Source organism: Dromiciops gliroides, chromosome 2 (assembly GCF_019393635.1).
Source record: "Dromiciops gliroides isolate mDroGli1 chromosome 2, mDroGli1.pri, whole genome shotgun sequence".
Lineage (NCBI taxonomy): Eukaryota > Metazoa > Chordata > Mammalia > Microbiotheria > Microbiotheriidae > Dromiciops > Dromiciops gliroides.
In genome coordinates, this window is record NC_057862.1 from 309480915 (window position 1) to 309506751 (window position 25837).

Consider the following 25837-nt stretch of genomic DNA (forward strand, 5'->3'; position numbering starts at 1 on the left):
CGATCTGCTAACCTAACTCTTGCTGGCATGCCAGATTCTAGCTCAACTTTTAACTTGGATTCCTTGCAAAAGTCAACTTTTAGGAAACAGTGATGGTGTTGATGGAAATTCTAGGCAGATGTTGCAATCTGCAGGTAATCCAAAAAATTAAGCTTAGACAATTTAGTTTTTCTGGATTTAAGACATGACATCAGCTTTACAGCAGCAGTTAAGGACAAATGAATATGACTCAAATGGCTAGTATATGTGAGTAGCTCAGGGATCCCCTAGAAGTTGGATAGTAGCCAACAACCTGTCCAACCAGCAAAGCTGTTAAACACTAAAGCAGTTGGGTATTTTTTTGGGAGCAAACTTCAGAAATGGGTATGATACCTGTCTTGTCACACTCTTGGCTTTGGCGCCCATCTACTTAAAGTTGAGAGCACTTGTTCAGTGGGATGTTCGGGCTTGTCATGCTGCCTGCTCTTCGTGTTCACTTAGTGTCTCCAATGCAAGGCTCCTAATAGTGCATGGCCATACTGGAAATGGTCGGTGCTGCCATTAGAGCCCTGGAAATCTGGAATGCCCATTGGCATCAACCACCGAGCTTGGTCACCTTCCACCCCTGATGAGGCCACTGCGGGGGCTATCCTAGCTATGAGAATTGTTCAGACCGAGCAGGTCTGGAAGATTTACTGCCACAACCCGGGGTAGAGAGGCGGGCACGGTGGCTCGTTTTACGGGGGTGGTGTGGAGGAATGCCGCTGGGGCCTTTTACCCACCAAACACCGTCACCGCTCCGAGATCTGCGAGAGCTTCCGCTTCCTCCTCGGTTCGGTGGTTGGGTTTGGCACCGGTGACTCCCAGCGGTGGGCATGTAACCCTTTTTGCCCTGTCTGGACCGCATTCCTTGGGTTTAAGGAGCCGCACCGGCGAGGGCGACAATGCGTTTCAGGCTAACAGCAGCCCAAAGCCTCGCCACTGGTCCTAGCAAATAGTCCAGCATAAGCTTCCGCCCGGGAGGCCTCCCCAGCCGCTCCGGCTCATTTCCAGCGCTGCCTGCTCGGCAATAGAGCATGCTCAGAGCGCTACTTCCGGCCCCTCACCGCCACCAAGGCTTAAAGGCGGAAGCAACCACAGGCCTTTCAAGCCATTCCATCTCAGTGGTACCTGGGAGGATTCGTACGCTTTCCGGTCACTTGACGGAAGTTGGCACCAACATGGCGGCCTCCTGTGAGGTGATTGGGATATCCAGGGGCAGGCGGCAGAGGGAGAGTCCCTGCGACCTCTGACCGCCCTTCTCTCTGATGCTCCCTTGCAGACCGATACCGACGTAGACACTGACACCGAGGCGGGTACGGAAGCCTCGGCGCCCCGGGAGCGGGATACCCCTGAAGACATAGTGTTGGAGGCTGCGGCCAACGGGCTCGCTTTCCACCCGGCGCGGAACCTGCTGGCGGCGGGGGACGTGGACGGAGACGTGTTCGTGTGAGCGCGGGAAAGGGCCAGGCCCGGGGTCCTGGAAGGGAGCTCGAGGTCCGGGGTGCTGCTGTCCGTTGTTACTGTCATCCTCTTTCCCCTTCTTAGAGGAGCAGGGTCGGAAGGGACTGGAGTGGTCATACGCTGCAGGCCTCACTTTTGATGGAAAAGGATACTGAGGCCCAGAGAGGGGGGTGGCTTATCCAGTAAGTACATGACTGTCCCTTCCCCTCTTCCTCACAACAGCTTCGAGTACTCCTGCCGGGAGGGTGAAACCAGGGAGCTCTGGTCCTCGGGACACCACCTCAAGTCCTGCCGGGACCTGGCCTTTTCCGAGGATGGACAGAGTAAGTCTAGGGAAGAGAAGAGGCAGCTCCGAGGGCCACTTCGGAGGAGCTGGGTCTTGATAGAAGGAATTTCTGCTGAAATACCTGTAGCACTAGATCTCCAAGCGTCTCTTTGAGCACTGAACCCATGATTTTTAATTGGGATAGGGAATGGAATAGCCTTGGCCTGGGAGTTGGGACATGAGTAGCTCAGCAGGGCCACCACTTGATCCTTGAACTCTCCTCTGTTAAGTGAGAAGAGGGTTGGAATAGATAGACTTTAAGGTCACTGCTTCTTTTTAATTTGTCTCCACCAGAACTTATCACAGTTTCCAAGGATAAAGCCATTCATATCCTGGATGTTGAGCAGGGCCGGCTTGATAAACGTATTTCCAAGGCTCACAGGTATAACAGCAATTGAAGAAATTTGGGGGTATTGGGAAAAGTTGGAATCTTCCCTTAGAGTATGCAAGACAGGTATTCTTTTTTTAACTTCCTTTCAAATTCTACTCCACAGTGTAGCTATCAACAGCTTGTTGCTAGTAGATGAACATCTGTTGGCTACAGGGGATGATAATGGCAGGATTCGGCTCTGGGACCAGAGGAAAGAGGATCCAATCATGGACTTGAGGCAGCACGAGGAATACATTGCAGATATGGCTCTGGACCCTGCTAAAAAGCTGCTTCTTACTGCCAGGTAGAGGTTTGGAAGTTCTCCCCCTCCCCCAATTAACCTGCTTCCATAATAGGTACCCCCCCCCATCATTAACATTCTTTGCCTTTTCCACAGTGGGGATGGTTGCCTTGGTATCTTCAACATCAAACGACGTCGATTTGAACTTCTATCAGAAGCACAGAGTGGGGATTTGACCTCTGTTACACTCATGAAGGTACAATAGACTTGGGGGAGGGGGGGGGGGAACAAGAGAATGGAGAGCCTCTAGTCCAGATCATCAGATCTAGGATTGGTTGCCACTCCCTAGGAAAAAAACCAACTCCTTAATTTTCTTGCAGAGGGGAAAGAAAGTTGCCTGTGGCTCTAGTGAAGGGACCATTTACCTCTTTAACTGGAATGGTTTTGGAGCAACCAGTGACCGTTTTGCCCTGAAGGCAGAGTCAATTGACTGTATTGTGCCTATTACAGACAATCTGCTATGCACAGGCTCTACAGATGGGATTATACGGTAATGGGGTGGGTGGGGGGCACTGGTGGATAAGGGACTGGGCACTTGGCAAGTCAGGTTCCCCAGGGACTAATTCTGTTTTTCTTCCATAGGGCAGTAAATATCCTGCCTAACCGAGTTGTGGGCAGTGTGGGGCAACATGCTGGTGAGCCTGTGGAACAGTTAGCCCTGTCCCACTGTGGTCAGCTTATTGCCAGCAGTGGTCATGACCATCGGCTCAAATTTTGGAATGTGGCACAACTTCGTTCGGTGGTAGTGGATGATTATCGGAAGCGAAAGAAAAAAGGTGGCCAATTGAAGGCTCTGAGCAGCAAGGCCTGGGGCATGGATGATTTCTTTGCTGGACTTAAGGAGGAGGAAGACATAGTGCCTGATGCAGTTGAAGAAGAAAGTGAGGACAGTGACTGAGGGAAAGGTAGTGGGGAATCAGCCAGACCACCTGTTGCTGCTGAGGCAGCTTCTCTGGTTTTTCATACCAGTTACTAAAGCCTATTTTAAGGACTTTCTAATAGAAGCTGCTTCAAGTTTCCAATAGTTACAGTAATTGAGACTAAGACCACTTTGGTTCTGAGACAAAGAAGGGAAGAGGCATGTTAAAACCACTAGGTTGGGGCAGCTAGGTGGCAAAGTGGATAAAGCATTAGCCCTGGATTCAGGAGGACCTGAATTCCAATCTGGCCTCAGACACTTGCCACTTACTAGCTGTGTGACCCTGGGAAAGTCACTTAACCCCCATTACTCTGCCAAAAAAACCCATCAAAAAGACTAGGCTGGATGTTTTTTAAGTGAGAGTGAGGAAAGGATGGCAAAGCCCAATGTGTAGGTCTGTGCTCCTGGGTTGTTGTGTCAAGACTAGTCTTCCACTTAAGCTGAAAACTGACAATAATCTGTCTCCAGCTGGGCCCTGATCAGAATGAAGAGAACCACCTTTGTGGAGGATACAACATGGACACCCATACCAACCATATCTTTTTAATTAAATAAAAGAAAAACAAACAAACTTACACCAACACAGAATACCAAGGGGAAGAACAATAATGGGCAGAGGGGCCAAAAAAATGACTTTAGGTCTAAACTATCCACCATGTAAACAACTTGAAGGAAAAACCATAAACATATAAGGATTAGGTAGCGTAAAAGGAATGTAACAGGTTTCCCCTCTAGATCAGCCAGTGATAGTGTTCCCACTTGTCCATCTTCAGGGCCCTGCCCTTCTTGAAGGACAATGGAGCTCTTTACAACTGACTAGGATGGCTATAACACATTACAGAGAGGAAAGAAACGGCTATTTAGCAGGAAAACCACCCCCACCCTGGGCTCTCATTTTCCCTTGGCTCACCTAATGCTTCTAGGAGGCGGAGGGACACAGCATTCTTGGCAACTTCATGTCCACTTGGCCCCTCCTTTGTTACAACTACCCAGATAAGGCCACTGAAAGGCATGGGGTAACCAGGAATCACCACCTGGTACCAGAATCGGTGCCAGCCCGCAGGCCCAGCTCCCAAGCACTTAGTGAGGAATACAGGTGTGCCTAGGCGCCTCTGTTGGCACAGTGTCTCCAGGGTGGTCTGGGGACAGCTAGAGGGTATTGGGGTTCCTAACTTATCAGGTAGGCTCCTATGGTTGCCATCAGGCCCCAAGACCCGAAATAAAGGTCCTTCGGTTTGCTGCCGGAGTCGTTGCTTCAGGTCGGGCTTCAGCCATTCTACTGTCACCTGCTCACCACAGAGCTTTGAGCGCCCTGCTGGACAGAGGATACATAGGAATGATGATGGGTGGGGATTGGGGGGGGGGGGGAAGACAACCTAAGCTTGGTGACACCCCCACCCCCCTCGAACAAACAATAAACCCCTTCCTTCCTAACCTATTCGTGAGCTCCCTCAAATGTATGGGCTAGTATATCTGAGCTTTATTAGTAACAAAGTCATCCTGTTTTCCTCTTCTCTGCCCCCTTCAGTGTTACTCCTACCTTCTACCAGAGCTTTCTTGGCCATGGCCGCTGCCCGGTGCGAGCTAAACTTGAGCAGCGCAATCTGTGTGGGGGGGTGCATAAGGCTGGGGAGCAGCAGTGCTTCCTGCAGACCTGAGCCCAGAGGCTGCAGGGCCTGGAGCAAAGCCTGGTGGCTCAGGGCTGGTGGCAGCCCGTCCAGGGTCAGCTCGCATTTCTCGGTGCTCCGGCAGACCAGTAGTGGGCAGGCAGGCCGAAGAGGGTGATTGTGAAGAGTGGCGATGGCGGCCTGGGCCCCGCGGCGGGAGCTGTATCGAGCATAGGCGAAACCTCGGTTCAGGCCACTGAAAGTCATCATGAGGCGAAACTCGTAGAGACGCCCCACTCGCTGGAACAGTGGAATCAGCTGGTGCTCGTACACATCCTGGGGCAGGCGACCGATGAACACCTCTGAACCTGCTGGCGGAGGGCTGCCCACCCAGCCTGGGGATAGAGTAGTCTTTGAACTGCTGACCTGCGTAGGCACACTAACCTAAACTGGGGAGCTTCTGAAACCGGCTTTGCCACTAACTGTATAAACTAAGTTTGGACTTTACGCTGGGCTGTGAAGTTAACAAGTTCACACTAAATTAACTTATAAAGTCCATTTCAATTTAACAACTACTAATTGTGTGTATTAGTATTCCATTATTTCAAAATGCAAATAAAACCCAGCTCTGGCTGCATATTAGAGCTTAGTTTGCCTTTAACGGAGGCGCTTAATTGTATAGGACTATGAACATTTTTCTTTCCTCTTAGGGTGCAAATGAGGGGCAGTTAAAAGGGCATTTAACTCACACACTCCGCTGAAGAAGTTCGGTTCCCAGGCCACTCCCCCGAGGCTGAATTGGGGTGGGGAGGGGTGTCAGGCGCCTAACAGTCCCAAGCAACAGGAAGCGAAGGCTACCCACCCCCTGGGGTTAGGGTGCAAATTTTACCTGGGGGTGGACCGCCATATTTCCTTTGCCCGTTCACTTGCACCAGTCGGATCCCTGTTTCCCTCACCCAAGCTTCCAGCGCAGCCTTGTTCACTGGATTCACCCGCTCACACCACAACTGGGGAGGGTGGGAGAAGGGGTGAATACTGGCATTAGGCTCCAGTCCACACTGCAAGTAAACGCCGATGGGCCGGCCAGATTCCCAAACTCCAAATCAACTCACCGCCAAGACCCCTCACCCGAGGCCACTCACCTCACACTCCCGCTTGGACTGCATGTTTAAAGGAGACCCACTCAAGCCACACACTTTTATAGCTTTCCCCTCAGCCTCTGGAAACTTCCCAGCCCCCCATGACTCCCATTGGCTGTGGGGCGCGACCCCGCCCCCTATGGGAGGGGGGAGAAGGGACACGTGCTCTACCCTCCGGGGTATAAACAGGTGGGAGTAGGCAAACAAGGGGTGGGGGGTTGGGAGCCCTGCCCATGTTCTCTCCTTTTTCACCCAGGGGGTTCGACTTCTAGTGTATGTGAGAGGAATAAAATTATGTAAAAGCTCATATTCAGCAACACCTTGCAGAAGCAGGTCACCATAGTATTGCTTCCAAACTGGGGTGACATCAAAATGTAAAGGGGGGGGCAGCTAGGTGACACAATGGATAAAGCACCAGCCCTGGACTCAGGAGGACCTGAGTTCAAATTTGACCTCAGACACTTGACACTTACTAGCTGTGTGACCCACTGCCCTGCAAGAAAAAAAAAATGTAAAGGGGAGCACTCAGACAATCGTCCCCTGATCCATAAGAGTGACTAGCAGAAACAGAGAAGCATTAGGTATTTTATTGGACCCACAGTCAAGTAGCTTCACAAAAGTCAGTGGGAAACGTCAGCATCACGACTTTTCTGCCATAAACACAGAGACACAACTGTACATACATAATGCATGGGGTGACAGCCAGGGCCAATACAGCCAGAGAAGCTTCAGTCCATATCAGTGTCCTGGGCAGCTTCAGGAGGAAACAACGTCTTTGAGAAAGTGGAGTTATAAATACTCTGGGCTACCCTTGCCAGTGATTTTACAATAAAATATTATCTCAGCTTTGCCCTCCCTCGAATTCTTCCCTCTAGAGCAGAATGTGCAAAGCAACTGAAGAAGCTGGACTAGCCTCCAAGTAGTGCAATTTTTATCCACTGACTTCCTTCAGTTCAGCAGATGGGGGGAGTATTGGCTTGTTCGTCTTCTGATTTCTTCCACAAGGTTTTCTTTCCGAACGTCCACCTGGCCAAAATAGGGAAGAAGACAGGATGAGAAGCGTCTGTTCTTCCTTTTGCCCCTACAACCTACTATTTCCCTTTCTGCTTTCAGATTTCCTTATCCAATAATTATAATAGCTAGCATTTATATAGCACCTATTTATATAGCCAGGCACTATGCTAAGACTTTTTACAAATATGATTTCTTTTGATTCTCATGACAACCCTGGGAAGTAGGTGCTATTATTATCATTCTCATTGTACAGATGAGGCAAACAGTTTAAGTGACATGCCCAAGATCACACAGCTAGTATATTTCTGAAGTCATTTTTCAACTCAGGTGGTCCTGACTCCAGGCCCAGCTCTCCATCCACTATACCACCTAGCTGCTTCCACTCTAAGTCACAGTTCACATGTAACCACATACTAAATCTAAGGAAGTTTTGGCTAGAATGCTAAAAGGCATGGGCCTGCATGTGTGACCCTGGGCAAGTCAACTAACCCTCACTGCCCTGGAAAAAAAAAAGGCATGGGCCTGCATTGGGGGAATGCAGCTGACTACCAGGGCTAGGAATAAGTTGTGAAGTGATTTTAGGGCCATCAGGAAAAACTTACTAGCTATTTCTATTCATAAAACTGTATGGAGGGGAAGAGGGAGGGTGGGAGAAAAAAATTCGGAACTAAAAATCCTGTGAAAACAAATGTTGAAAACTATCCTTATATGTAACTGGAAAATAATAAAATACTTAAAAAAAAGAAGACAACTGTATGGAGGTGGTTTCAGAGCAAGAGAGAGTAGTTCAAGTCCCTGTTTGACATATCCCAGCTGTGTGACCCTGGATAAGTCACTCAGCCCCTGCAATGCTCTAGACCTGGGTGTCAAATTCATATAGAGAGGGATCCAGGAAGGCCACAAATTGACTTAGAAAACTACAAATTAACATTATCTGTGTTGTATTGTATTTACTTTGTGAAACATTCCCCAGTTACATTTTAGATAGGTTGGGCAGTGTTCCTCTGCTGTAGGCAACTCAGGGATACCTAGGAATTGCATAAATAACCCTCAGGGGTAGAGAGCTTCCACATCCGGGAGTCCTCTATACCAGTGAAATCAAAGGTCCAGGTCCCATCCCCGCAATCTCCTAGGCATAAGACTGCTAGGGTCTGAGGATACAGAGATGAAAAAAATGCAAGGGGCCTGTCATTTCAGTTTACCCAGCTATAATTTCTAGTCTTAGAGGTGACTTCAATTCACAAGATTAGCTTGACTTAATCATGGGTCACAAAGCTAGTAAATGAAACTCAAACCCAAGTCTTTCAAACATCAGGTTGGACACACAGTCAACTGCACGTAGCTGCCTCTGCCAGGTAAACAAATGAGTCTAACTCAAGACAGAATGCATGGCTTTGAAGCCACAGGTAAAACAAGCTGTAGGGCAATCTGAGGAGGGAAGAGTTTGAGGCTGGTGAGAACAGAGAATGGAGGTATTTGGGGAAAAGAGAAGCCAGTCTGAAAGCCCAGAAGATAAGGCTCAGGAAACAGCTGTCAGGGCAGGGTGTTATTCGTGAAGGTGTCTATGACGTTTTATTTCAGTGTCATCTGAGGCCAAAAAGGGAAAGCAAACTTGGAATTCTTCCTCCTGGGTTCTTGTCCATCAGCTCCCTTGGGCTCACTCACCTCCTCTCTGTTGGCCACAGAGCGCAGCTTGACAACCCCGTCTTTCAGCTCTTGCTCCCCAATGATGGCCACCAGTGGTATACCAGTCTCCTCACAGTACTGCAACTGGGTCAGCAGCTTGGGATTCTTCTTGTATAGTAGCTCAGCCTGAAGAGACCAGGGTAGAGCAGGGGCTAAGACAGAGCCTTGCCTCAAATAAAAGACTCCTGTCTGGCCCATGGTCTAGCACAGAGCTTGTACTCTGGCTGGTAGTTCATTTGGTCCCAGGAATTACCACTGTTGACCCACTGTGGAAAATCAAAAGGAGCCCTAAGACTCATATTAAGAATCAACTTCTAAAGCAAAAGAGCATCGCACTTCCTTCCAGAATCCAGGTTCACTCATCCATACCTTAATGCCCCTGTCCCACAGTTCTGCAACAAGCTTCAACCTTTCTTCCAAGAGCTTCTTCTGGGCCGAAGCCACAAGCACCTGGGTCTCTGTTGTCCGAACTTTTTCTTCAGAAGCCTAAGGAATGGGAAGAAAGGGGCATGGTGTTGTGTATGACAAGTCAATGCTTCTGGACCAGGAGGAATGGTAGAAGTTGGGAAGAACAGCCCAGGGAGCCAATCTTTCTCCCCCAGTCCCCTAGTTGAATTACAGACAATTCAGACTCACAGTCCATTCCCCCAACCAAAGAGCAAGATACATGAATATTCACAAGATCACACTTTGAAAAGAACAAAGGAGAGACCAAGGAACAAGGGGCTTAACTTTATCTAGTCCCCAGAGGTGGATTTGATTAACAAAGTCAGAGTTTTTTGTTTTCTTCTTAATAGTCCCATTATACAAACAGAACCTCAGAAAAGATTTTCCCATTTGGTTACACAATCACCTTCAACACATAGCAGCTGAGTTAAGGAAAAAGGGGCTTCGAAATCTGAAATTACTCACAAGTCCAAAACAGACAACTTGCAAATGAGAGCATTAGCCTCAGCCTCCCAAGAGCCTCATCACAACTCTGCAAGTTAGGCCCCACAGACACTATCATTTACATTAGACAGAGGAAGACACTAAAGTTCCAAAAGCTTGTTACCTGTGCTCATACAACTTTAAGTCTCTCTCCAAGGTCAGGCTTGGATCAAGGTCATTCTGCTTCTAAATCAGCCCTCTTGCTCACTCTGCCACCTGACTTCTAAGCATCATGTATTGGAATAACAGAAGACAAGCAAAGAACTCACAAAGAGCAACTGATACAATGAGTGGTTGCCAGCTAAGGCAGCCCAGAGATCTTAGACTGGGCTTTCCCACTTTCCAGGTTAGGTCTTGTTGTAGGTTTGTGCTTCTTTGTGCATATTTTTTGAACCAGGGCTGGGATCTCATCAATAAGGGAAGCTTCCTGTGGAGAAATTTCCTTTCCCAAGGTACTACCCTGCTCAGTAAGGTGGTCTTGGAGAGTTTCCCAGGGGCACTGAAAAATCCAGCCACTCTCCACCAAAATTGTCATTAATAATAAGAAGGGTCAGAGGGAACACACCTGAGTCTCAGTCTTTCTGGCCTCCTAAGCCAGCTTTCTACCAACTACTGCCTTCTTGACCTCTTTTATGCACACTCTATAAATCATATAGGCCTGTGTGTGAGTCATTCTAATTACAAACTATGCACTTAATGACATTACAAATGTGAATAAATCTAGTCTTATAATCCTCCCACCTCCCACTCAACTAGACTGTAGGGTCTAGTCATATCGAATCTCCCCTATCTCTCTCTATTCTACACTCCTGAGCCAAACAATAGCCTTATATGCACTAGCACTAAATAAAAGTTTTGTATATAACTGCCCAGGAATCATAGCAAGGGAAGGCAACATCAACAAAGAGGGTCATCAATACAAGTATCTTAGTGGCTGGAGACAAACCCTGTAGGCAGGGCCCAAGTACCAACTAAACCAAACCCAGTCAAGTGATATCTTTTTCTCGACACTCTCTGCAGAAAAAACCCCCACCCCTTTCCAAACTCCAGTATTGTTTTTGCTATTTAGGGACAGACCTAGTACTGGCATCTGAGTTAAAAAGCTACTTAAGCCATCTCTTTCTTTCCCTGATTAACTGTGAGATGGAAGTGACACACATGCCCCAAACAGGGCTCTCCTACCTCCATCTTCTGTTCCACAATGGAGAAGATCCTTTCAACCCCAATGCTGAGCCCCACACATGGCACCTTGCGGCCCTTGGGGTCAAACATGCCTACAAGCCCATCATATCGCCCTCCAGCAGCCACACTGCCCACACCAAGGGGTTCCTCCCCCTGTCGGGCTGGGGTCTGAAGAAGCACTGCTTCATAGATCACTCCTGTATAGTAGTCCAGTCCTCGGGCCAGGCTCAGGTCAAAGGAGATCTGTGGGGATAATGGAGCCATGGTCAGTCCCAGAGGAGAGACACATCCTGGGATCCTCTGCAATCTGCTGGGGCCTGCCCTTCCCTTACTCACCTTCTCTGTAATACCAAATAAGGTCAGATACTCAAATAGCAGTTTCAGGTCCCCCAATCCCTCAAGGGCCTGCTTGTTCTGTGAGAGTTTGGGATCCTGCAGTAGCTGCTCCACTAGGGACACTCCACCTAGCGAAAGCAAAGAGAGGAAATGGTGCCACCTATCAACCTTTCATTGATTACTTGAACTGCATCACAATTTAACCCCACCTCACTACCCCAACTGTCTAATCTATTCAACCAATATGAGTACTTACCTCATACATAAAGGTCAAAAATAGCAAGAAAACCTATTATAGCAGAATGGAAATGAAGAAATACAGAGCCACTAAAACAACATGCAAGAGAGGACTTGTTCACATATAGTAGGAAAACCAGCAAACCCCCAAAGAATGTCATCATAGGTTATCACCTCTCCTCCCAAATTCTTACCATGCTGCTTCACATAGGCACCAATAAGATCTGCCACCTCAGGGGCCAGGCCTTTCTCTTCCACCATTTCATTCTTCACATCCTCCCACGACATCTGCATAGACATTGGATTCAAGGTGCCCAAAACTGATTCACAACAGTGGAAGGTGGGCTTTATTCTTCAGGATAAAGGATCTTTAGGGCAGAGGTCTCTGCCCCTCAACTCAGAGTAAATGCCCTCTCCCTCCCACTCTTTCCCATTTCCTGACACAGGGCAGATTTCAGGGAAGAGAAGTAGGAGATATACAAGTAAGTTGTCACCTTGTCTAGCTTGTCCACTGAAGAGCAAATGGTACGGAACTTGCTGTCAGGAACACCACAGACATTGAACATTCCATCCAGAATTCGCCGATCATTCACCTGAGGGATTCCAAAGTCACTTTAAGAAGTGGGAATCCCTATCTACACCTTCTTCCCTTCAAGATCCATGACAGCTACAGTATTCCTGGGGTCTATTTTTGTCTCTCCAAACTGGACAAGAGAGTTCAGTCATAGGAGGGGAAGACCAGGACTGCTTAATCACCCCTGATTGTTAGAACCATTATTAGTACCACCAGGTCAGATAGACTTTCCTCTCACCTTGATAAGGAAGTCCCCTAGCTGAAGTGCACTCAGGATCTCACAGATGATTTTCAGACATTCTGCATCAGGGATCATGGGGTCAAACTGCCCAGCGATGTCAAAATCCTGCACCAAAAGTGACAGAAAGAAGCCCTGAGACAAGAGGACCAATTTCCAGGCCCCAAAGCTCCCAAGTCTCCAGATCCCACAGGCAATGTTCTTTCCCTCATACAGGAAGACTACAGACCTTACAGATCCCCCTTCACTGCACTTCCAAGCCTGGATGATGACAGTCATGAAACTCTTTAGACCATGCTGTTCTTACTCTATTTTCTACTCATCTCCATTATTTCTTTAAGCAAAATCTCCCTTTACGGGCTTTTCCTTTAGCCATTTATTCGCTCTTTCTTTACTCAAGACTAAAACTTTGATTAATTCTGATGTGCATACAGTTGGTTTTCACATCTTCATTTTTAGCTCCTCATCATTTGTTCTTGTCCTGATGCGTCTAGACACAGGCACCTTATTTACATATGCTGCTCAGGAAAGTGAATACTTATTAAATTCTAACTGATCTCATTGAGGACTCAATGCCCTGAACTTTCTCTGCTCTGGGACACTCACACACTGGTAGAACTCCCGGTAACGGCCACGAGTCATCGCAGGGTTATCTCGCCGGTAGACCTTTGCAATGTGGTAGCGTTTAATGTTGGTCAGTTTATTCATTGCCAGGTATCGAGCAAAAGGAACCTGAGAATGGGTTAAGGAGAAAGTTCCTCTTGTTCAGAGCTAATTACCACCAGTAGAAGCTACCTGAAAACAAGGTGGCCATATTCCCCCTAGGTTCCTTGTGCACTTGGATTACCCCAGTAAGGGTTATCAGAACCTTGGAATACTCAAAGGGATGACTCCTGACACTGTAGATATCCCAATGTGGAAGTTAGTATCCCCTTCTTATTGGACTATATCTGCTTTCTAAATTCTTCTGTGTTAAGAAGAAACCCTTTGTTACACTTAATGCCTACAGCACTGTGCTATGATTGCTTTTCTGGAACAATCAGAACAGAATGGATTCATCATGGATGCACAAGCATGCTTTCTGTATCATTAAAAGAGCACCATTCCTTATTTATAGCAGCTCTCTTTGTGGTGGAAAGAATTGGAAATTGAGAAAATGCCCATCAATTGGGGAATGGCTGAACAAGTGGTATATGAATGTAACTGAATACTACTGTCCTGTAAGAAATGATGAGCAGGCAGATTCAGAAAAACCTGGAAAGACTTAAATGGACTGATGCTGAGTGAAGTGAGCAGAACCAGGAGAACATTGTACATAGTAACGGCAATGTTGTGTGATGATCAACTGTGATAGACTTGGCTTTTCTCAGCAGTGCAATGATTCAAGACAGTTCCAAAGAATTCATGACGGAAAACGTTCTCCACATCCAGAAAAAAGAACTGTGGATTCTGAATGTAGATTGAACCATACTGTTTCTACTTTTTTTTTCTTTTTTGAGGTTTTCCTCTTGTGTTCTGATTTTTCTTTTACAACATGACTAATGCAGAAATATGTTTAATGTGATTGTACATATATAACCTAAAAAAACCCCACACCATTCTTTACTGATGACTTACCCAATGGCCTGAAGAGTATTCAAGACAGGGCAAAAGAATGGTATTCCAGAATCAGAAGATTTATAATGGATTCAGATTTGAGCCCTGGCACTATGTTAAGTTCCTGTATGGTGTTCCTAGGGGTAGGCCCTGCTAATCAGAATTTACATGTCTATTTTAGAGAGGGGCTTCATCTAACACACTCTAGAAATTGATCTTTTGGCTGACTAATTCAAGAACTTCTTCCCATATGTGTCCAACGTTCTCTGAATCTGAGGATTTCCTCATGTCTGTCGATTAAAGTCCAATCTAAATGACAGCATCCTAGAGCTCACTTTGAAAGGATACAGTAAGGTCATAACGAAGGGCCAGTAGCTCCCCACCCTGATCCTTCAGGTCATAGATGAGCTTAGAGTCCTCCCCATACTTTCCAGTCAGTGTTTCCTGGAAGGAAAAGATGAAAATATATAATTATAACAATGACTGCACGTAACTCCACATAATGATGCCTGGAATTTTACAACCCTAATAGCCTAAGGGGTGCAAACAATCAACTGCCCTGTAGGGTGTTCTGTTTGAGCACTTCAAGACTACTTATGGCTGCTGCTACCCCCAAATAAAAACAGCTGTCTAGGAACAGGAACTAGAAGCCACAGGAATCAATGTAGGGAAAATTATATCGGTTCCTACTTTTAATTGAAAATCAGATTTCTGCACATCAGGAATAGTGCTGGGATTGTCTGTATCCATCTTAATAGTTGATCCCTCATGGCTACATCAGCTTGGTATCTAACCTACTGTGAATCGGCCCTGTATGACTCCCTAAATCCTTGCCAAATGCTTCTTCTTTGGCCCTGGTCATTACCTTCAATTCAAACACAGGAGTATCTATGACTTCTGCACCATGGCGTTTGAAGCAGCTGACGATCACATCAAAAACCTTCTCTCGAACAGCCATCTGCCTCGGGCTGTAGTCCCTTGTGCCCTTGTAGTCAAAATTAGTCACCCAACCAAAGGAGGAGAAAAAAAAGCAAACAAGCAACTCAGTAATAAGAAATTAGTAAGAGGGAATATTTCCAAAGTATTCTATTTATATTCTCAATTGTAAGGGAACAGAATTGCACTTAACTTCTTTTTAACCACCAAGCCAAATCTGCATGGACTAAAGGGGGACTAGGCAGGATAACTATCTTCTAAATAAAAGGCTTTTAACCTTTAACATTAGAGTTGTGCTTGGAGGGGGATATTTGGTTGGTTGGTTTTAAGTTATGTTAATGTCTTAAATTATACACTTTTAAAAAATCGATTAACTATAGAATTTTTAGATAAACCACATCCTATTTCTATAACCACTGAAATTCCTATTAAATTGGGAAGTGTTTACAAAAAGAAAAAGAAAATGCAGAGACTAAAGAATTTCAACAAATGGGAGTTACCAACCAACACTAGACTCCTCTTGAGATTCAGCAATATTGGCAGTTCTCCTGCAGGTCTAAGATGACTAAGATCCTGCCCATCTTGATAAATTGGTAACATCCAGGTGCAACCCTATTCCAGCTGAATGCCCAAAAGCCTTGCCTGTTTTCTGATATAGGTTAAACATTCCTTTCCCCTTTCTCCCCATAAGAAAGTCATGTTTTCAAGCCTCTAGAAGCACTATGACTAGATATCTCTTTATTTCATTTCCCTGTCACTAAATTTTCTGAAGGTAGGGTCTAAATATTACCAACTTTCGTATTCTTAGTGTCTAATGGTGTCTTGAACTCGTTTTTAGTGAACTGACCACATATATATTTATTTGTGTCAAATGTTGGGGGTTTGGAGGGAAGATGAAAAACAAGTTGGAGCTAAAAATATAATCAGTAAAAAAGAAATATAATAAATACATAAAAAGAAACCGAACTGACAATGCAGTAAGGCTCATCAGAGACCCTCTGAAAGGCTTCTCTAAAAATAAACTTACCTTTGGAGTTTTAAGCACAAACTTCTGTTTTCCTTCATCAGGGCCCAGCTCTGCCTTCAGCTTCAGGAGCTTCGCAACCTCTTCCTCGATCTGAGAAGAAAGGACCTCAATAAGCTCGGGAATTTGGAAGGCTCTGGTCTCTGCCCATGGCCCTCATCAATCCTTATTCTGGAGAGGCATGTGGGTACCGGGGTTCCGGACCTCTGACTGAGAGCTAGCTGAGTGATTACGGGCAAGTCACTTCCCCTCTCTACCTTTGTTTCCTCATCTGTAAAATTAGAGTAATTATCAATGCCAACCTCACAGGCACCTCAAGCTCGTGAATGAACGTAAAGCACCTTAAAGAGTCAGAACGACGTCAGCGGAGGGTCGCCTACAGGACCAGAGTCTTGTTCCTTTCAAGGCCCTCGCCCGGCCCCTTTCCGGCTTCCGTACCAGACCCCTGTGCCCGAGCTTCGTCTACCCCGGGACCCGATCAGGCCTTTCTAGCCCACCCGGCCGGGTCGAGGCCCTCACCAGCTCTGTGCCCGCCTTCTGCAGCTTGAGATTCCGCACTCGCTCTCCCTGTAGCCTCACGGCTTCTTCCAGCGCTGCTCGATCCGCCATCCTTGAAACGGCCGCCGCTGTCACGGACTACTTCCGGCCACCGAGCTCGGCCGGCGGACTGCGCTCCCAGACAGAGCTTCCGGTCGGCGCGCGCCTAAAGCGGAAGAGCGGAAATCTAGAAGTCGCAGCAACCTAGTGCGGACCATACGGGACACTCCCCTCTGGCAGCCTGCCCGTCGGCGGGGTTTATACATGGGAGCGTCACTCCACTTTTCCCCTGCACTCTTTGCCTCAGTTTCCCCCTCCTTAACCTGGTGACCAGCCCTTCCTAACTCCCTCGAACCTGCCCAGGCGCTCCCTCTGCCTCACCTCCCCCACCCCGTTTCTCGGTGTACTGCTTTCTGCAGGGTTGCACGAACCCCAGAGGCGCAGGAAGAGAAGCCCCCAACCCCCGTCATGCAGCGCCTCGGACCCTGGTCTCGGGAGGCCTGGGTCGCGCTGGCCCTTCAGCTCCTACGACCTGTCCGCGCCCCTTGCTCCGGGGCCACGCTGCTTTTCCGCCGGGTGCAAGGAAGCCTGGTGCAGCCTAGAGCGCGGGAGGTATGTTCTGCCTTTTCACGTTTCTCAGCGTTTTCCTAGGCGCTTCTTGGCTTCTCTCATAGTTTACTTTATCAGGGATTATCTTCCCTCTTAAGGTTGTAAGCCCGTTGAGGGCTGAACCTTTATGGTCTTTTTGATACCCAGTCCCTGGTAGGCTCTTAGCGTTTGCTGAGTTGGACTGAGTTTTCTAACTGCTCTCCTCCAGTTTACCACTGTGTGAATGAATTAAACTCGTTCAGAGCAAGGAATCCAACATTTGAGTTTATATCCTACGATAATATGAGTAGGTTAAAAAAATGCTTGATTTATTTTAAAGACTTTAGTTTTCTCATCGGTAAAACGAAGGGTCAAACTAAATGAGCCCTTTCTAGTTCCAACATTTTCATGATTTTGCAATTTGACCTCTAAATGGCTGGTTGCTTGGTCTTGACAGACCTGCCTTCAGGTTCTGAGCAAATGGACCACCGTGCTTCGCCCTCTAGTGTTTGTGGCTGGAGCCCCACAGTCTACGATTTTAATTTATTCATTTACTTATTTAATACGTTTTGTTCAAACACATCATACCTCGAGACTGTCAATTTAATCATCTACAAGATGGCTACTTGTTTATTATATTCTAGAATGGATCCCTGTTTAAGTACAAGTTGAGTAAATTGGCTTCTGAGGCCCTTTCTAGCACAGAATGAATGAATGAAAACATTCATTAAGTGCAGACTAAGCTCAAAGTACAGTGCTAAGCACTGAGAATACAAATAGAAAAGCTATCCAGTCACTGTTCTCAAATAGCTCACATGCTAGTAGGGGAAACCACACACAGAAAAGGTTTTAATTGCAAATCAGATGGAAAGGTCCTGTGGTCCTTATGGTGCCAGGGTAAAGCAGGTGATAACGTCTTTTTTGGAGGTTTTGTAGTCCTGTGATTTAGAAACATTAACCTCTTTATATTTCGGTTTCCTCATTAAAAAAAAAAAAGGATAATACTTGCGTACTGCTTACCTCACAGATGTGAGGAAAACACATTGAAAACATTAAAGTATTATATGAAAGTGAGTTATTACTGTAGTCATTGTTAGAAATGAATAAATAGCTGCCCCAATAAATTAAATTATTATCCCAGTTATTAAGTAGCAATACAGGACCTATCTTGAAGTACAACTCTGTTTTCTCAGGTTTCTGAGAAGTCTTATTGTATAGCCTGCTAAACTAGTATTTTTCTATTCAATTAAGCTTTTTTCACACATACTGCCCCAAAATGATAAAATCCCTTCCCCTGAAGAGTTTACAATTTAGTATGGGGACATAGTGAAATGTGTTGGATTTTGACTCAGAGGACCTGAGTTTAAATCTAAACTATCACTAATTCTCTGTATCACCTTGGGTGACAGTTTCCTTACCTGTTTTTGTTTTTTGTTTTTTTAAATAAGGGGATTGAGTTAGATGATCTTTAAGGTCCCTTTTAGTTCCAAATCTTTTAGGCTTTTCATTGTGGGGAAGAGAATAAGCATTTATATAGTACCTACCATGTGCCAGGCATTGTGCTAAGCACTTTTAAACAAATATTTCATTTGATTCCCACAGCATCCCTGAGAGTTAGGCACTATTATTGCTATTTTACATTTAAGGAAACTGAGGCAAACAGGTTGTGCCTTTCCTAGGGTGCTACTCAACTAGTAAGAGTCTGAGGCCAGTTTTGAACTCTAGTCTTCCTTACTTTAAGCCACTGGACCACCAGCTATCTCAGTGGAGGAGTTAATTAAATGCTAACAAATAAAAATTTAATACATGATTCTTTTTGTATCTTTATTCTAAAGCATCTTTCTGTCAGAACCCAACTAGGTCCAAAGGGCCATGGTTTAGCCCTTTTGTAAGGGAGTCACCCTGCTGGTCTATCATTATTAGTATTATTTTTTGAAATTAGAGGTAAAGACTTTTTAAAAGTTCCTGGTCTTGCCATAGGCTTATTCTATTTGTAAATTCTTGTTTGTTTCTGGATTTTAGTTTCCCTGGGTATAGTTAGCAAAAAGTCTTGAGTAGGATTGACCAGCTGAGTTTGACTTACTAAAAAGTACAACTGGTGTTTGACCTTCCAAGAGATGGAGGGAAGCAGAATGAAAGTAAATCACACTGCATGGTGGGAAGGATCTCTCAATACAATGCAAGCCCCTTGGGAAAAGATCTGACTTCATTCAGAATTTGTTTTGGACACAATTCAGCCACAAGTGAAGAGCCTGCAAAGCTTTTCTCCTTGTAATTAGATGACTGGAAATTCAGGGGATCAGAGATTCATTCACGGCTATTCCTTAGAGTGCCATCATCATTTTCTTCCAGTTTGCAGAGGCCAGGTTGAAGACTCAGCTGGAATCAGATAAAGAGAAGTCCAATTTTGTCATCAAGACTCCCAAGGTAATTCCCTTCTCTCATCCTTTTTTGTCTCCTTTTCCAATAGCCGGTGCTTTGGAAGAGCAATCTGCCCCTACCTGAGTTGGGACCTTACAGTGATTTAGAGTTTGTATCATACAGAATTGACTTGGAGTCAGAAAGAGCTGGGCTCAAATCCTACATCAGACCTTTACTAACTATATGACCCTGGTCAGGGTGTTTCACTTCTTAGTGTCTTCATTTGTAAAATGGGGATAATAACAGTACCTCACTCTTAGAGTTGTTGTGAAAATAGTATGTAAAGTGCATGAAAACCTTAAAAGTGCTTTACAAGTGGAAACCATTGTCATAAAGCCTTTCCAATGTTCGATATTTCCTAAGCCCTCTACAGTTTGCCTTTAAATGAAGTCTTCCCCCTATTTCCCTTTATTCTGGTTGATTTTGGCTCATAGGGTACCAGAGATCTTAGCCCTCAACAGATGGCTATTCGAGAGAAAATCCTTAATGCTGTCATCAGCTGCTTCAAGCGCCATGGTGCGAAAGGACTGGACACTCCAGCTTTTGAACTTAAGGTGACAGAAAGGGGGGGGGGGGGCAGGATGGAGCAATATTGAATTTCTTCCCTTCTTAGCCTCCTTGTATCCCAAACCATTTTTTTAAAGCTGTAGCCTTGTGCTTGTCCAGGAAGTCCTAACAGAGAAGTATGGAGAGGACTCCAAACTCATCTATGACCTGAAGGATCAGGGTGGGGAACTACTGGCTCTTCGATACGACCTCACAGTATCCTTCTCAGAATTCTTTCACTTTATTGTGGACTGTCCTTTCTCAAGTCAGGGAAACAAATTGTGAATGCCATCGTCATATCTGGAGCTCTAGTGTCTGTTTTATGTTAGATGACCCAAGGAGGCATTCCCACAGTCAAAATAAGGGCTGAAGGTAGTGGTGAAGATCAGGCTTTCAAACTTAAATAATTTGGCAAAAGTAAGGTTTGGGGTGAATAGGAAGGAAGGATCCTAGGGGTCTTAGGCCACTTAGGTTCTTGTTTACTCTTCCCTGTTTGAGTTTTCAGTTTGACAAGATGATATTGGAATCTATTGCTAGAGGTGTGAGTTTCCCTAGTGTCTGATATGTATAGATGTAGTTGGATGCCAGCTCTGGAAGGAAGAGTGCTTCTTCCTTAATAATTTGTGAGGTCCCATTTGCTCGTTACCTGGCCATGAATAAGATAAAGAAGATGAAGCGCTATCACATTGGGAAGGTGTGGCGACGGGAGAGTCCCTCCATAACCCAAGGTCGATACCGAGAGTTCTGCCAATGTGTGAGTGGCTGGGGCAGTGGGCAGTGGGGAGGGGATTCTCTGAGCAGCATCCCCTGGCAACACAGATCTAATTAGAGGATTTTCAGATTTTCACTGTTTTCTTTTTTGCTACAGGATTTTGACATTGCAGGTCAATTTGATCCCATGATTCCTGATGCAGAGTGTTTAAATATCATGTATGAAATCCTCAATGCATTGCAGTTGGGGGACTTCTTAATTAAGGTGAATGTGGAGACAAAAGAGGGAGAAGGGTGTGTGCATGACCTAAGATTATTTCCTTCAGGTCTTTCTTAACCTCCATGCTGGTCCCAACCTTATTCCTTGGCTTTAGCAGCTGTTTCTGTATAGTTTGATTGCAAGACTTCCCTTCTCTTCCTTTTACTAGAGGGAATCATTGGGAAAGGGGACTGGAGATTTATTTTGGGAATGGGTATTGATGGAATATCTGGTACATATGGAATTCACAGGTGAATGACAGGCGAATTCTGGATGGGATATTTGCTGTCTGTGGTGTCCCTGATAACAAATTCCGATTTATCTGTGCTTCAGTGGATAAACTGGGCAAGGTAACAGAGGAAGATCTTTTCATTTTTCTCTCGTCTAAGTTTTTGCAGCTTACTTCCTTCCAGGCCATTTTATTTCAGAAACATAAGGGGACAGTGTGTAAAGTAAGCTATCTTAGGGTAAGAGGTACAGGGAAAGTCTAAACTATGACCTGATTTCAATCTTTCAGTGGGGACTTAGGAGTCTACTTCTTTACCTAATAACAGGTCATGTTAATATAGAAATGTAAGGTTTACAAAGTGCCATTAAGATGATTATTATCTGTACTTTACAAATTAGGGAACAAGCAGTTTAAGTGACTTACTTTGGGTCACATAGCTGGTAATTGTTGGAGACAAAATTCTAACTTCTTTTGGGGGGGGCAGTGACTTGCCCAGGGTCACACAGCTAGTAAGTGTCAAGTGTCTAAGGCCGGATTTGAACTCAGATCCTCCTGAATCCAGGGCCGGTGCTTTGTCTACTATGCCACCTAGCTGCCCCCACTTCTTTCCTGAACTCCAGTTTTTCACTCTATCCAGCATTTTATCCTAACTCATCTATTATAGAATTTAGGCACATGGTAGGCATTCATATGCAATAAGTTGATTGAATTATAATACCTCTTGTTATGAAAGAAAGTAGGGTCTTGGATATGAGCTAATATTTCTCCATCTGTAGATGAGTTGGGAGGATGTGAGACAAGAGATGGTAGCAAAGATAGGCCTGGCCCCTGAAGTGGCAGATTGCATCGGGAGTTACATCCAGCAGCATGGTAAGAAGCAGGTTTGAATCTACATATAAGAGGGGACTAGAGTCTGTATCTGTTGCATATCTAACACTGAGCCCATTTTTCTAGAGGGACAGGTTCCCCGGGATAAAACTTATTTCAGCCTTTTCCTATCCTTTCTATTTTAGAAGGATTAGAAAGCAGAAGCAGGGGAATAACTGTGGTAGTGGTCCTTCTCTCAAGCATCGTGGTGTGAATTTTTTTGGAAAGATAGTGAGGCAGAATAAAAAGGACACTGAACTTGAAGTCATTAAAGGCCTTGGTTAGAATTTTGCCTTTGATACGTACTTGCTTTGTGACTTAACCTCTCTGAGTCTCTCTTTTTCTATGCAATGGAGTTCATAATCTTTGTACCAGTTACCTCATAGGGTTGATGTGAAGATTTAATGAAATATGTAAAGCAATTTGAATGCTCGATATATTTAGTGTTTTTATTCATAGTTTTTTGGTTGCATAGACTTGTTTGGATGAATTCCAAAGATCTATTTCCCCTGTCTATCTGACTTTCATGTTTGACTTTGCCAGGTGGAGTGTCCCTAGTGGAGCAGCTACTGCAGGATCCCAAACTCTCACAGAACAAGCAGGCCCTTGAGGGATTGGGGGACCTGAAACTGCTATTTGAGTATCTGACCTTATTTGGTATTACAGAGAAGGTGAGTAAGGGAAGGGCAGGCCCCAGCAGATTGCAGAGGATCCCAGGATGTGTCTCTCCTCTGGGACTGACCATGGCTCCATTATCCCCACAGATCTCCTTTGACCTGAGCCTGGCCCGAGGACTGGACTACTATACAGGAGTGATCTATGAAGCAGTGCTTCTTCAGACCCCAGCCCGACAGGGGGAGGAACCCCTTGGTGTGGGCAGTGTGGCTGCTGGAGGGCGATATGATGGGCTTGTAGGCATGTTTGACCCCAAGGGCCGCAAGGTGCCATGTGTGGGGCTCAGCATTGGGGTTGAAAGGATCTTCTCCATTGTGGAACAGAAGATGGAGGTAGGAGACCCCCGTTTGGAGCAAGTGGGGAAGTCCCTTCCTCACTTTCTGAATGTCTGAACCTTCTTTCTGAAAGTGAAGGGCTTCTGATCCTGATTTGTCGAAGAGGAATTTTAGCCAGTGTTTTTTGTCTGTTTCTCTTCTCTAGGCCACTAAGAAAATTCAGGTGACAGAGACACAGGTCCTTGTGGCTACAGCACAAAAGAATTTCCTTAAAGAACGGATGAAACTAATTGCAGAGCTCTGGGCTGCTGGCATTAAGGTAAGACAGAACAGGTGCCAGTGTCCTCTGAACCTTCTGGTTGTCATTAGAGCAACTTTCTGGGGGTGGGGGAGGGCCAGGTCTTGGGTCATCTTTTTTTGAAGGTAGGGAGAAGGATGCTGAGTCAGTGGGTATGCCATATCCCATACCAAATCCCAGGGATTATCTGTTGTTTCAAGGCTGAGATGCTGTATAAGAAGAACCCCAGTTTCTTGACTCAGCTGCATTACTGTGAAGAGACAGGCATCCCCCTGGTGGCCATCATTGGGGAGCAAGAGCTAAAAGATGGTGTCATTAAGCTTCGTTCTGTGGCTAGCAGGGAGGAGGTAAGATGGTGATTGAAGAGGTAGGGTCCATATTAAGCCATCCAAGAAAACTGTGCTTTAAAAAATCCTTTGGAAATAGTGAATTGTAGGGCACCTGAGATCTTAGAGAAGACAAGTGGCCTGGAACAAAGGGCTCAGAAATTAGATAGGCCAGAGACAGATGACATACATGGTTAGATTTTAGAAGCTAGGTAAACATAATACTCAAACTACATAGTCTTGCCCTCTGTAAGCTTAGTTTAATTTGGATAGGTGGATCTTACGCAAAAACATTTGAGACATGCACATGCAAACACCTTTGTGATAATTATATATGTAGTTGCTGACAGAATATAGGGTGAAAGAGCTAGCAAGCAGTTGAAGTTGCTGAAGAGTTTATTTTTCTATAACTCACATGACTACTTTCATGTTTTAGGTGGACATTAAACGAGAAAATATCATAACTGAAATCCAGAGGAGAATGTACAAATCCTGATCTTTCCTGTTCTTCATCTGCTACTTGTTCCAGTGGTGAAGATCTAGTCTACTGTCGAGGCCCTATCCAGTTTCAGATTTGGGCTAGGGTAGACTGCACATCCCTTCTACCTCTTTCCTGCAACTGCTCTTTGTTGGAGGTGGGGGAGTTTCAATGGCACATGGGCTCCTGAATCCTCTGGCTTTAAATCAGTGGTGTTTGGGAGGAAGCAGAGATGGGGATAGTGTCTTCTATAATAAGAATGTCACAGTGACAACACATGGGCAGTGCTAAGTTTATACTATCACTGACTGCAAACTGTTCTCTGAGCAGTCTTTGAGGGAGTTAAACTCTGAAGGAATCCTGAAGTGTGAAGGAGTTCTTTCTGAGATCAGAACTCAGACCCTCAGCTAAGGTCTGAACCAACCAGGAAAAAAGCTCGACTCTCCCAGAGATATCCTAATAGCCTGTTACTGTCTTGCTTTGGGTGTTATAAGGACACAGGAAGGAGGGAGGAGTGGATGTCCTGATTGAGTCCAAACTCAAGTGAGATAAAAAAGGCAAGGTATAGCTTCCTTCCTAGCTCTTCTCTCTTGTGCTAGGGATAAGCAAATGTTTAGCTTCATCATGGTTTTGCATGTTGAAATGAAAGGGTCACTTTAGCTCTTGGGGCTTCAGTTCCTTATCTGTAAAATGAAGAGGTTGAACCAGATGACCTCGAAGGTGCCTTCCAGTTGTAACACGTATGAAACATGTCCCTTTGAACTATAACAGCAAAAAGGAACCCTTGGCAAAGGTGATGCTTTCTCCCCCTCCACTGATACTAGGTAGACAACTATCATATCATTGTGATTTTTTTCCTGGGCCAGAACAGCTGCTGTTACTATCCTGTGGCTTGCCACATGAGTAGCTATTTGGAGATGATTTTATAATATGTTAAAAGTAATTAGTATAGACTTTATAATTAGAAGCATTTGGTTTACACTGGGTATGAGGAGTGATTTGGGTATACAAATCTGAGCCATCTTTGATTTGGGAATATAGCTTTTCTTTTACATCTTCAGACATTTTTGTCTGGATCCTGTGATTAGTTATTCAGTTCTTGGGAAGGTGCTAAGTTCTGAGTGGCATCCAGTGGTAGGCACTGAAGTAAACTAGCCTCCTCTGTCATCACAACACAGGAGGAAAAGACCCATGTACTTAATATGCTGGTGATGCTGAATGTTTGCAGCCTGTTTCTTTATGTCTCCTTTTCTCCTGTGTTGGGAATGTATAACTAAAACTACAGAGTTCCTTATGTTCAGAAGATTAGTTCGGGCTTTTAGGATTTACCGTTTCCCACCCCATAGACCTCCTGCTTAAGAACTGTCCCCTCCAACTCTAGGCCCGCCTTTGGAAAAGAGTTAATTAGCTGGCATCGGACGACATGGGAGTGGGGGGGGGGAGGTCGCTCCCCGTGGCTTCAGGCTCGGGAACATGACGGGACCGGTCCCTTTCTGGGACTCTCTTCCCGAGCTGAAATAAAATGTCAGTCTCCGTGTTCCTTCCCGGACATCCTGATTCTGTTTAGTGCTGTGTGAGCCAGTCACCTCTCTGAGCTTGTTTCTACGTCTGTAAAACGAGAGTTGGGCTTGGTCTTTGATTTTGTAAAAAGACATTACAACAGTCATTGCCGGAAATAAAACGTTCTTACCTTCGTCTGTGCGGCGCGTGCGCAATTTATAAAGGGTGTGC

At 45.5% G+C, this 25837-nt stretch overlaps 4 protein-coding genes across 6 annotated transcripts; 2 read left to right on the plus strand and 2 right to left on the minus strand.

Moving 5' to 3' along the window:
• Nucleotides 1-1113: 1113 nt before the first annotated feature.
• Nucleotides 1114-5573, plus strand: WDR55 (WD repeat domain 55). Its single transcript, XM_043987513.1, has 8 exons — nt 1114-1217; nt 1301-1467; nt 1705-1805; nt 2102-2189; nt 2302-2481; nt 2575-2674; nt 2799-2968; nt 3061-5573. Exons 1-8 carry the CDS (start codon nt 1200-1202, stop codon nt 3374-3376), a joined length of 1140 nt encoding a protein of 379 aa, XP_043843448.1. The 5' UTR covers nt 1114-1199; the 3' UTR covers nt 3377-5573.
• Nucleotides 4258-6378, minus strand: DND1 (DND microRNA-mediated repression inhibitor 1). The gene is given in 5 exon segments (XM_043980698.1): nt 4258-4709; nt 4938-5399; nt 5894-6081; nt 6083-6146; nt 6315-6378. Coding segments are annotated over 5 exon segments (1230 nt in total).
• Nucleotides 6379-6708: 330 nt separating this feature from the next.
• Nucleotides 6709-16578, minus strand: HARS1 (histidyl-tRNA synthetase 1). 2 transcript variants are annotated; one of them, XM_043986693.1, is made up of 13 exons: nt 16416-16578; nt 15900-15989; nt 14802-14921; nt 14285-14380; nt 12947-13072; nt 12341-12448; nt 12023-12121; nt 11723-11816; nt 11292-11419; nt 10956-11198; nt 9213-9329; nt 8823-8969; nt 6709-7169 (listed from the first exon to the last, which is right to left on the minus strand). In XM_043986693.1, the coding sequence occupies exons 1-13, from the start codon at nt 16503-16505 to the stop codon at nt 7092-7094; spliced, it is 1536 nt and encodes a 511-aa protein (XP_043842628.1). In that variant the 5' UTR covers nt 16506-16578; the 3' UTR covers nt 6709-7091. The 2 variants fall into 2 exon arrangements, with proteins under 2 accessions (XP_043842628.1, XP_043842629.1); XM_043986694.1 differs by lacking the exon at nt 16416-16578 and adding an exon at nt 16238-16369.
• Nucleotides 16579-16672: 94 nt separating this feature from the next.
• Nucleotides 16673-25801, plus strand: LOC122742446 (histidine--tRNA ligase, mitochondrial-like). Of its 2 annotated transcripts, XM_043986691.1 has the most exons (13): nt 16673-17045; nt 19374-19448; nt 19877-19996; nt 20109-20204; nt 20617-20742; nt 20857-20964; nt 21210-21308; nt 21964-22057; nt 22598-22725; nt 22819-23061; nt 23210-23323; nt 23503-23649; nt 24065-25801. In XM_043986691.1, the coding sequence occupies exons 1-13, from the start codon at nt 16902-16904 to the stop codon at nt 24122-24124; spliced, it is 1554 nt and encodes a 517-aa protein (XP_043842626.1). In that variant the 5' UTR covers nt 16673-16901; the 3' UTR covers nt 24125-25801. The 2 variants fall into 2 exon arrangements, with proteins under 2 accessions (XP_043842626.1, XP_043842627.1); XM_043986692.1 differs by lacking the exon at nt 23503-23649 and having other exon boundaries at nt 16676-17045.
• Nucleotides 25802-25837: the final 36 nt, after the last annotated feature.